This window comes from Paralichthys olivaceus, chromosome 20 (genome assembly GCF_024713975.1).
Source record: "Paralichthys olivaceus isolate ysfri-2021 chromosome 20, ASM2471397v2, whole genome shotgun sequence".
Classification (NCBI taxonomy): domain Eukaryota; kingdom Metazoa; phylum Chordata; class Actinopteri; order Pleuronectiformes; family Paralichthyidae; genus Paralichthys; species Paralichthys olivaceus.
The window spans coordinates 7234021-7245647 of record NC_091112.1 but is presented as its reverse complement, the minus strand read 5'-3'; the positions used below and the strand labels follow the sequence as shown (position 1 = coordinate 7245647).

Below are 11627 nucleotides of genomic sequence, written 5' to 3'. Positions count from 1 at the left end.
TGTCAACAATTATGATATTGTTTCATTAGTGGTGGTGCAGCTCTACTGGGTGTCCCTCTAGTGTTTTCCATTGTCTCTGTTCTCCCCAGTCAAAGCCCCACAACCACAAAAAAAAAAATCACTTCAGGGACTTAATGTGCCCGTTAAAAACAAAAACATGTCAAATTTAAATTTCTTCAAAGCAACAAAGTGATGCTTTGTCTTCACCACACAATCACAGAACATTAAGAGTCAGACAAGTCAGTTTTCAGTTTTTGTACTTTTATTGTGTTTTGTTACAAAAACTGTTTAGTCAAAGAGACCGAAGCCCATGTCGTCATCGGACTCCTCGGACTCTTCCTTCTTCTCCTCTTTCTTCTCCTCCTCCTTAGCTGCAGGGGCAAAGAAGATGATTTATGTTTAAAACCATTCAATATTTAGCTTACACATGCTAACTGAAAACTTAACTAGATTACAAATCCTATTGTCTCGTTACCTGGGGCTTCTCCAGCGGCGGCAGGAGCTCCAGCAGCTGGGGCTCCGGCGGGGGCGGCACCTCCGGCTCCAACGTTGCAGATCAGGCTGCCGATGTCAATGCTGGACAGAGCCTGAGACATGGAAACAATCACAGGTCAGTGTCATGTTAGATCTCCTGTCAATGGTCTTGTGAGTGATGCAGAAGGAGCATGACAGCAGATAAAAGACACAGCAGAATATTTTCTATCATTTCATACATAATACTTATGTTTCATTTTTATCTCCTTAACTGTGGATGTAAAACTACACCTTGTGTTCACTCCTCTCTTGACTTAAAGTGGTGACTCACATAACAGGTTGTAAATGTAGCCTAATACAGGGAAATTCAGTCAGAACAGAGGTTTGTGTTTTGTCCTTCCCTCCTGCAATAATACATTAAGCATTGACAGACTCTTTGGGACGTAATCACATCACTTCTGTCCTGTGGACAGGTGTCTCGTTTCTACTGTGTACCACAGCTGTCTAAGAATTTCTCTGAAAACCCCCCCAGGTTTAAACTATCATCAGGTGTAATCAACCTGTTCATGTCATGATACAGCAGCACTTCACATGAGTGTTGGGTCCATCCCTCACCTTGGCAAAGAGACTTGGCCAGAAGGGCTCCACAGTGACTCCTGCAGCCTTGATCAGAGCGTTGAGCTTGTCCTCCTGCAGACACAAGACAAGTGGTCACAACAAAAATCATTTCAATTCATACATATAGTTACTTCTTGTACTGATATAAATAAAAAGCATTCAATACATCACAAGCTGGTGGTGAGCCAAGTCTTATAGTCCAGCTTCATGTTTATCTCCCTATTGATGGTGACTATGAATTGACTTTGACGTGTCACAGAAAACTGCCGCAACTACTGATCACATTCATCGTGGATCAGTCAGTTCGTGTTCGTGTCTATGAAACCTGACAGCTCGACATCAGATGAAGACATACTGACCTGGATTATTAAAACAATCATCAACTAAACTTCTATCATCAATTAAAAACTACTGGCAAAAAATACCTAAAAGTAAATACTATCTGAAACTTGTAATGCTTCCAACTCACTCTGTGTAGGTTGACCTCATTTCCTCTGTTGTAAAATAAATATTCAGGGTTTAGGAACACACTGACATGTCGCTGTCTGACAGAATGAAGAGCTGATGCTGCCTCAGTCGTGATCACACACGTGGACTGGATGCTCATGTGTAATATATGCAGCGGCAGCTCTGTGGGAAGTGGAGCAGCGCCCACGTGTATCAACATCACAACTCAAACATGGATGAACCAGTTGATCTGAAGTAATTAAGTTCTCTAACAACTGTTAAAACCGTGAAGTCAGCACAGTTACACTCCTGATGATAAAAGCTCAGTGTTCTGATGGAGGATTAGCATTAGCATTTCCTAGCACCTGCCATGATTGACGGAATATAAACAGCTTTAACTATTAGTTTAGTTTAACACGAGCTGAGAAACAGCGAGTTAACGATTTACAATGAAACAGACACGAGCTCCTGACACACAGACGTAGCCTGACGTTAGCATCTAGCATGCCGCCATTTTGGCCGGAACTGACAGTTTACGGACACCGGTTCACTTCAAGTCACATTTTAACAGTTTTACTAAAAAAAACCAGAATTGTTACGGTCTCACTTCTGACTTAAGAAGCGTTCACCACCAGCACGGGGCCCGCGGGGCCGAACACAGACACGTAGCCGGGGCTGTGCGGGAGGAACCGGGGGACACTTACGGTGACGGTGACTTCATCGTCGTGGAGGATGAGCGCGGAGTAAATGCAGGCGAGCTCGGACACGGAGGCCATTTTAGATGTTGGGTTTGGTGTGTGCGGGGTCGGATGCCTAAATTTAGCGGTGCTAGTCGCCGGATTGTGGGCCTTAGCTTCAGATGAAGAACCGAGCACCTTCAGGCACGTTGACTTCCTGCAGCGGAAAGGGAGGAGCAGAGGGCGGGAGCTGCGTTTATATACTCTGCGTCAGGGCTGCGTGGCTCTGACGTCAGCACGCACACAGTGATCGACGTGGTCTATAGAATGTTTAATATAGATTAAGATTAAGGATTAAGATTCCTAATATAGTTTTCTTTTTAAAGAATCTTTAATCTGATGTTATTTCTAAGTTCCACATACACACACATGTAAGTGCACAAAACTTTTCTCTTTTCTTCTGTGTTGTTTTCATTCATTTTCTCATAATTGATCATTTATTCAGTTTATTTGTTAATTTATATGTTAGAATTTATCTTATGGATGTTGACTTTGTGTGATGACTGTCGATAATACAGTTTGTGAAAAAAAAGAATGAGTAAACAATCTTGCAAGTTTACACATAAACTATAAAAAAATACATTAATATGAAAAGTTTTCCGTTTCTATATTATTTTTGATTTATCATGCAGACCGAGGATTTTAGCAATTTTGAATCCCCCCGGTTCAACATGAAAATGTTAAACTTTCTGCTTCATCTAACAGTGAGTTTTTCATTATATTGAAAATGTTAAAAACTCAATAGAATAATATGAAAATATATTCAGTGAAATTGTGAACAATAACTTAAATTACTTCAGAGGCTTTTTATTTCCTATGCATGTATTTATTCATTATATATTCTTTTTTCAATTATTTCTGTTTAAAGTAAATAACCTCAATTCAATTCAAATCTAATTATACAACATGTTCACATATCTGCCTCAAAATAGACCTTGGGTATCAATGCGATGCTGAAACTGTGCCTGACAACCCTGCACAAAAATCTGCTATTGTGACAAAAAAAAAATCAAAACTATGAAGAATATGAACAAGGGGGACAAAAATCCAGCTGTATTAAATCCACAACCGATAATGTTCAGTCAGTTATTTTATTCCATTTCAATCAAAAACACAAACATTACAATAAGCAAAATCAATTCAAGGCAAAAGTCTGGTGCATCTCTCCTGGCTGCGCTCACACAGGAAAAGAAAATCTGTACTGAATCTCTGAGCACAGACAAAATATATTTGAACAATGGAAGAAAGAAGTAAAATGTGACAGTGTAAATCCAGATGAAGTAATACTTTCCACAAGTCTTGAACATTGACAGTTTTCCCCCATAATATCAGTGTGTATTCATGGTGAACATACAAAGCAGTTCAAATAATCATTTTCACATTTGGCACTAACAGATTTTCTTGGCCCTGACACGTAAAAAATACTTGAGCAGGTGCGACTACAAAACTAGAATGGACATAAAGGACAGTATGGCTCTCAGTGGTGTCCTCCTGTGGTACAGTGCAGGGGAAGTCAGCGCCATTCAACCAGTGGACAGAGCAAGAGACACAGACAAGTTTGACTCAACAGATTCTGGAATGTTCAGGCTTTGTCTCCCCATCTCCATGGCAACAAATCAGAGTCCTCTAATCTGTTTCTAATGTAGCTCAAGATTCCCAAAACGTTCTGGCATTCCATCCTCATCGCCATAGCAACAAATCTGAAGCATTTGAAAGTTTTTTTTTTTTACATTTTGCATTTTAAGTATCTTTACCTTTTATTTCTGCCTCAGTCAATTTAAAAGATATTCTGTGTATCGTCACTTTAACATGTAGTTGACACAATGTCTGTCATTCTGGAATTCATCAGCTAACGTGTGTTTTAGCTTTTTCCATGTGAGAATTATGGATTCAAACATTTTTTATTTCTACATATCTATGATTTCTGAGAGGAAAATAAATTGTTAGGACAATTTCATACAATTTCTAGAAAAGCGCTGAATTTCTGCATTGGGTATTTTTCACAAAAAAAAAATCTATCTATTGTTCAGTGTAGTCTTCATTTGCCTGATGTTATATCAGTTAAACTAATGACCAGGTTCTGACCTGTTAACTGAATTCACTTCAACATCTAAACTGAAATATGACTGGGGAACTGATTTTTCTGAAAGCTCTAATGTATCAGACTTGAAGCATATGGAATAATAATATTAATAATTCAATGTCAATAATTTAATTGATATAACATTGAAATGCAGTATAATTGAATGATGCTTCTTTGATGAACTCAGCAGCTCTTGTGTAAAAACTCCTGGATGTATTTAAATGTTGGTTCCTCAAATCAGTTACAACCAGGCTCAGGCTGTTTTAGGTTCAATTCAATATCATATTTACTGAGGTTCTCAATGGGCACTTTCATCTTTAATAACAGTGGCATCTTGTTTTACTCTTGCAGCTTCGCATATCAAATTTTTCCTTGTTGTTACGTCAGTTCAAAAAGAGGAACAGATTGAACTTATCGATCGCCCTGACCTGTCACACGCTGCAAAACAAAACAACTCTCCAGGCTGCAGAAGCCAGGTAAGCAGATGTTGAGCTTTCCTCGGAACCCTTCGCTCTATGGGACGGCATGGGGGAAAATAAATCAGAACCAACAAGCGTTGTGATGCACTTGGTTCATTTGCAGCTAACTGATCACTCAAACCTGGACCATTGAACCAGCTGCTGACACCAGATGAGAGAAAACCTGCAGGTTCCAGTTCATGGAGAACAATTCTCTGTGTTTCCTCTTTAGTCCTTGTGGGTCTTTCCTTTGGGTTTCTCATCATAAGAAACACCGTATTCATTTACTCTTGTCTTGTCGACTGGGTAGAGCCTGAGGAGAGAGACAGGGGCAGAGATTCAGACTGTGTTAACTTGTATCTCCAATTTTACTATTTGATCTTGCAGAGAAGATATTTTGGCTGCTCCTCACTTTTAGACACTTTTTCGAATGGTTAGGGAACCAGGTTAAAGTTAAGGTAAGGGCTGGGGTTTGTTTTGTTACTGAGGGTCCTAAGAAAGACAAGAGTACAAGCTTGAGTGTGTGTGTGTGTGTGTGTGTGTGTGTCCACGTACCATCTCTGATAGAGGTAAATGAGAAACACGACATCGTCTCTGAAGCATGCTAGTCTGTGAGACGTTGGCATGGTGATGATGAAGGCAAACACATCGTCGATGAAGGTATTGAACGCCTGTCGAAGATCAATTGATAAATATTAATATACATTTATTTCACTCAACAGAAAACAAATCCACCTTTATTAATCATTAACAAATCCCATCATGAACAATTAAAAAAGAGAATCACTGTAAATGAAGCCCACTTCATAAACTCTGTTGTACTTATCATTGCTCATTCAGTAAATAAGTGAAGTGTGTCAAATCATATATGAGAAATTTAAAACTAAAACAGCTGAAGGTCTGAGATTCCTGATCAGACAATAATATAACAGCTTGTCTGTGAATCCAGATGAGTCAGAGGGTTAAACCACGTCCATCCGTCATTTCACAGACTGTCAAAGTTTTTGTTCTCACCTTGTACATAAAGGCTTTCCACGGCAGGTGGGCCACAGATTTCAGCTGTTCGATAAAACAACAGAGAAAAAATAGTTAGTTTAATGTTTGTTTCTGGGAAAAGAGAGGAACATCTGGAAAATGTTGAGTTGTGACTCAATCGGTTATCCCTTTTTTAAAAACAGAATGAATTATCAGTTTCCCATTAATGAAACTTCTTTCTGAAATATAACAGAATCCAGTATCTGTGGTAAACTGACCTTATAGTTGACAAACAGTTGAGGAAGCATGAAGAGGAAGCCAAAGGCATATACTCCTGTAAAGTTTACAAAACACGTTGATTAGCTTTTTCATTAGGAATCAAATAATGAAGAGCAACTGATTGATGGTTATGAATTGATCAGGTTAAAGGGTTTACCATTCACTAAACTGTTGATCAACCACGAGTACCAACTATGACCGGGAGAGAGAGAGACAGACAATCAAGACATGTATTGACTAGGAGACACATGGAACAAAATCTGTGCTTGTTATTCACACACCTCTTATATCGTTGGTATACTAGAGCATACACAGCTCCTCCAATACACAGTGGGTACAGGAGGTATGACAGGTACTTCATGGCCTACAGAGAAACACAAAGCATGTGACGATTGGCTTATTAAACCTGTATTAAATAATTCAAGTCATGGTTATCTGTGTGTGTGTCCTACCAGAGTATCATATTCTTCTGTTCTCCTCTCGGATTCATCTAATTTGCCAAACTGTCAAAACAGGAAAGACACAAAATAAAAAACCTCTGAACACATTTTCAAACAATCTACACAACAACTGTGTCGTCAATAAAACAAAGGGAAAGAAAGACAGTTGTGCGATTCATCTGTTTGTTGAATTGGAGCAACTTCACTTCACCAGGACTGTTTCATCATGAGGTACTGATACTGTGACTGCGACTGTAGCTGCGTAGCTCTCTGCTTTCATTTCAGTCCACAGTGAAAAGTAGAAAGTTTAGAACAGAAGCGGAGAAAATGAACAAAACTGAAATAGTTGGGGAAAGTGAGACGCAGCAACAAACACTCACTGACACACAACACACATACACCTACCAGGAATGTTGGTTTGCCTCCTTTCCAGGAAACCTGAATCTTAAAGGCCTTCTTCACTTTCCATACCTGCAAAAATTCAATATCCAAATTAGAAAAGATCCTACACATAAATAACCACATAATCATGTAGTTAATCATTTTTAAATTCCACTTAACATTTCCTTTATTACGACTGCTATGTTTCTTTCAATCAAGGACAAAAACATCTCAACATTTATATATGTGCCATATACAAGAAAAAAGAATTTAAACAAAGACGACATTCATTCCACAAAACATTGAATTAGACTAAGTTATAATTAAACCAGCAGTCCAAATATTTTTTTCCATCTTCGTTAAACCTGGAGTCAAAATGCAGGTGTTAAAGCTCAGAAAAAAAAAATGGTTCCCATCCTAAAAATAACATATTCACATTTCCCTTTCGTTTTGAAGGAGAATTCATCTGAATCTCTGTGCAGTGTGTGTGTGTGTGTGTGTGTGTGTGTGTGTGTGTGTACTTGCTTCAATGATAGAGCCGACCCCAGCAGGTATGAGGACAAGCAGGCTCGTCTGCTGGTCGAACAAATAGAGGAAAATCACGATGGTACTGAAACATCTCCACAGCACTGAAAGAAACAACACAAACATTTCCCACTTTGTTAGTGAAACACTGCTGACTCATCTCTTGGTCGATGGATAACACTTAATAAAGCGAAGATAAAAGTGTCGCCACCTATTAAATGAATTCATAAGACAAGACTGTGTCATGTTGACATTTGACAGGTGGCTCATTTTTGCAGTTATCTGTCAACAAACATGCAAACACGTCTTTTAGTTTGTTGCCAACGCATCACAGATCGTCAAGGTGAGTAGAAAGATGCAGAATACAACATCTGGCCGCGCTGCAGTCCTGATTCACTGAGTCAGATGACACAACACACAGGTGACGCCTGGTTTCTTGTCTTACACGTTATCTAAAGGTTTATTGCTCATCAGTCAAGAGGAAATTGTTGTTTGCAGCGGGAGCTCCAGGTTTTCACAAGGCTGTAATCTGTTTAGTGTTTCTTCCCTGTCTAATATTGGTGGAGAGAACAAAGTTACCCACCTGCTTTGCTCGACATTCCCACCATGCTTTTCTTCTGCTTCCAGAAGCTGATGTCGTTCTTGAACGCCAGGAAGTCAAACAGAAGCTGAAAAAGCAAAAGATCAAGGTCATGTGTTAGAAAAGATTTCCTCTTGTGCCAATCGTCTCTGAGCTCTCTTGTTTTTCATTTATTCCAGTGGAATGAGGCTCTAATGTGGAAGAGCGACCTGAAGTCAGACTCACATGGAACGCAGCTACAAAGAAGGTCAGAGCCAGGAAGTAGAGGTTGGTGTCCACAAAGATCCCTTTTATCTCATCAGCATCTTTCTCTGTGAAACCTGGATATAATGAATATGAGGGTTTAAGACAGTGAGAATTATCAGTGACAGAACTGTATGTGTTTGTGTGTGTGTGAGTGAGAGGGGGGGGGCAAGATACCGAACTGCTGCAGAGAGTAAACAGCGTCCTGCATGTGGATCCAGAAGCGTAGCCTCCCCAGGGAGATGGAGTCATAAGAGATGGTCAGAGGGAGCTCGGCGGAGGTGCTGTTGATCTCCTGCACACACAAAGACAAACAAATGATTACACACACGTGTCAGCTCATCGAGGACTTTTTATTTTATTATTCTGAGGCAGGAAGAATTTCAACGCTGAGGTTTGATAAAAACAAACTAATATAGGAATGAATCATGTGAATTGTGGATTTAACCACCAGAGACTCAGTTGCTGTGGCACATAATATTTATTTAGAAGGGAAAACTCACCACAAGGTCCTTGACCCGGTTGCTGAGCTCATCGACAAACAGCAGAGGTAGATACACCATCTTTTTACCATTTTGGAATCTGAAACATAGACGAATAAAACAGACTTTTTGTCTCCATTGGTCGTGTATCCAAAACGGCAGTAACACTAGTGACTCCCAAATGACCAAAATCTATCAGCATGCTTTGCATCTAACTTTTTGAATTTGTGTTTTTTTCTTTGAGCCTTGTGAGTGTTTGTCTGTTAATTATCTTACGCTCTGAGGTATCTGTGGACATCACTCGGCAGGTTTTCTCTGTCGAACAGGAAGTGGTCACTGACAATGTTAAGTGTCAGGCGCGAACGCCAGTGGGAAACCGGGTGATCCGATGTGGAAGCGGCTCCACTTGCCGCTCTGCCCCCTGCTGCAAAGTTTCCATCACCTTGTTTGTTCTTCTGGGCTTCTTCTTTGTGACCCTGTAGCGTGGAGAGGAACGTTTTCTTAAAAATAAGTTGCAACATCAGAAACAGATAAAGATCCAGGTGTGCAGTCTCTCTCTGACTGATAAACATGAAGGGTTTAGTGAGCAAACCTGATCATGCATACCTGTGTTTGATCCTCCCCGGATATTAAAGAGATTTCAGGTGGTTTGGGGATCATGTACGTGGTGAGCTGAGCCACAAGGTGGACTTGTCGAGGGTCCTGCCAAGGAGTGAGGGCAGCCTGATGGACGAATATTAGTGCATATAACGTTCCATTGTTACGGGTCTTCTTAGGGAGGGAGACATTTACTATCCTGAGGGAAAAAAGAGAGGACACATGATGAATTGAGTGTCTTTTGTATTTATATCACTGTTTTCAGAAATGCACTGAACTCTGGATATTCTCCTGACATTCTCCGGAGAGGCTGTATGTGAGAATTAAATGTCTAATGTCATTCTCCGGAGTTTCTCCTGTCAGCCCCTGAGTAAAAACTCTAGATAATATCCGAATTAACCCATCTGAGAAGACACCTGGAAAACACTATATAAAAAAGAACTATATAGTAGATGCTTATAATTTTATTAACCAATCAGATCTGACACCAGGAATTATCCCACCAACCTTTCAAACTTGCTGTTGACGTCAAAGTTCTCTTCTTTGTGGATCAGGGTGTGTCCTCCCTCTGCATTGGGCCGCAGTGCAGTGTAGATACTTAACTAATAAACAGACATAGATATTTCAGGTATTATAACATTACTTTTTTTTTTAACTTATATTGTTCCTACACTGCCACTTAAACCAATCCATCTACTTCACTGACCTGTAGTTTCGGGTTCTCGGCCAGGAAAGGTGTGATGCAGTTGGCGCTGCTGGGGCTGTCACAGGGTTTGGTGTACACAATCCCGTACATCACCCAGCAGGTGTGGAGCACGTACACTACAAACACGCCCACAATCAGAGTGGTGAACGACGTTTTCAAAAACATGATGCCGGCGCTGAGATGCTGTCTCCTTCAGCTACCTGAGGAGTGAGGCCATACGTCTGTGAAGGAGAAGTCAGAGAAGGAGGATAGAGTGAAGTGTGATGTTTGAAAGGGATTTTAATGGGGGAGAAAATATATTTCAACTGAAAGCCAATGATGTGGTTAAGATATCTGTCTGTGACAAGTTACAGACCAGTACAGACATAAATGTTACACTGATGTGATTTTTAAGCTTATTTAAGGACACGTGTTTGCTGCTGTGACATCCTCCGCTCTTCCAGGTTTGCTTTCCACCAGATTTTGGAAAAAAGCTGCAGACGTCTACTCCCAGAGAAGTGCTGTTGGATGGTCTGGTTTGTTGTTTTCCAGTATGGCTGGTACTGTGTCTTCTTCTTAAAACAGAATTTTATCAAAAAGCATATTCCTGAATTTACACGGGTTGCCAGATTATTTCTGTTCCTTTATTTCCATCTTCATTTTTGCATATTTAAGCAGAGTTGGCAGAGAACAGTTGCCAGGACTGGTTCCTCTGGTTTTGTCATTGTTATATGACACTGACTATAAAGTGAAACAATGAGAGGAGATAACAGCAGGTCCTCGTGTCTCCTGATGGGAGCAGAGGCCTGACAGAGACAGAGACATCATACTGACATGAGTTTCTGCAGCTGTAAACACGATGACTGGATCTGTCAGGCTCTAGATAACTGTTCAGTCATTAGCCTGAGGTCATAGAAAACAGCCACCAGTTATTCACAGCTGGAAGTGACTTACCGTCATTTTACAAATTATAGGGACGTTTAAACAATTTAAAAAAAGCCTCGACATGATTTAATCCCACACACTCGCTGTCAAGTTATCCACATGTCCGCTTTTCATCGGTTTTGTACCAAAGCCTCTGTTTCCAAGTGTTCATCGAACCTACAGATCTTCAGAATCACCAGACTGGAACACTAACGCTGCTCATATTGTGAAAAGATTGAAAACACACCGGTGTTGAATCCACAGTCGGTCGGTCCGTCAGTCGGTCGCTCGGCTGGTTTCTATCCGTCCATTCACTTCACTGCTTCCTCCGGGTCGTTAAACGAGACGACATCGTTTCTTCAGCATCGTCCAACGCTTTGACATCCGGCCGCGGGCCCTGCAGACTCCATTCAGGCCGAACACCAGCAGCTGTGAGCGGAACACACCGAGCTGTAAGCGTGAGGTGGATCTGTTAGAGTTCCGCCATCCGCTTCCGGGTTGGTTCGCTCAGACGGGATTCGGGCAAGTCGCGCGAGACTTACATCCCCCAGTGCGTTTTTTAAAATAGTTATTAGAATTTTCAGTCTGTTTAAATCAAATGAACTGCTCTTATGAATTATTGTATTAGATTTATAGTTTCAAATCAGTAGTGATGTAATTTAAATTAAACCTAGGTTTATTTTATATTTTTGAATGTTT

General features: G+C 40.5%; 2 protein-coding genes across 2 annotated transcripts; both read right to left on the bottom strand.

Moving 5' to 3' along the window:
- Positions 1–244: 244 nt before the first annotated feature.
- Positions 245–2485, bottom strand: rplp1 (ribosomal protein lateral stalk subunit P1). Its single transcript, XM_020101908.2, has 4 exons — positions 2244–2485; positions 1090–1164; positions 476–587; positions 245–371 (listed from the first exon to the last, which is right to left on the bottom strand). The coding sequence occupies exons 1-4, from the start codon at positions 2313–2315 to the stop codon at positions 289–291; spliced, it is 342 nt and encodes a 113-aa protein (XP_019957467.1). The 5' UTR covers positions 2316–2485; the 3' UTR covers positions 245–288.
- Positions 2486–3348: 863 nt separating this feature from the next.
- Positions 3349–11448, bottom strand: clptm1l (CLPTM1 like). The gene is made up of 18 exons (XM_020101893.2): positions 11176–11448; positions 10026–10246; positions 9827–9921; positions 9329–9518; positions 8999–9198; positions 8744–8822; positions 8418–8535; positions 8223–8317; positions 8001–8085; positions 7418–7521; positions 6917–6982; positions 6524–6574; positions 6353–6435; positions 6229–6263; positions 6071–6126; positions 5832–5876; positions 5373–5488; positions 3349–5130 (listed from the first exon to the last, which is right to left on the bottom strand). The coding sequence occupies exons 2-18, from the start codon at positions 10188–10190 to the stop codon at positions 5046–5048; spliced, it is 1668 nt and encodes a 555-aa protein (XP_019957452.1). The 5' UTR covers positions 10191–10246; positions 11176–11448; the 3' UTR covers positions 3349–5045.
- Between the last annotated feature and the right edge of the window lie 179 nt (positions 11449–11627).

What these genes read in the sequence shown, in the direction of transcription:
- clptm1l (XM_020101893.2), bottom strand. Translation starts at nt 10,190, where the DNA reads ATGTTTTTGAAAACGTCGTTCACCACTCTGATTGTGGGCGTGTTTGTA. An exon ending in GAGGCAAACCAACATTCCTG is followed by an intron (nt 6,575 to 6,916) that starts GTAGGTGTATGT and finishes CTGTTTTGACAG; the next exon opens with TTTGGCAAATTAGATGAATC. An exon ending in GGAAAGCCTTTATGTACAAG is followed by an intron (nt 5,489 to 5,831) that starts GTGAGAACAAAA and finishes GATCTTCGACAG; the next exon opens with GCGTTCAATACCTTCATCGA.
- rplp1 (XM_020101908.2), bottom strand. Translation starts at nt 2,315, where the DNA reads ATGGCCTCCGTGTCCGAGCTCGCCTGCATTTACTCCGCGCTCATCCTC. An exon ending in ACGATGAAGTCACCGTCACC is followed by an intron (nt 1,165 to 2,243) that starts GTAAGTGTCCCC and finishes TTGTGTCTGCAG; the next exon opens with GAGGACAAGCTCAACGCTCT. An exon ending in GGCCAAGTCTCTTTGCCAAG is followed by an intron (nt 588 to 1,089) that starts GTGAGGGATGGA and finishes TCCATGTCTCAG; the next exon opens with GCTCTGTCCAGCATTGACAT.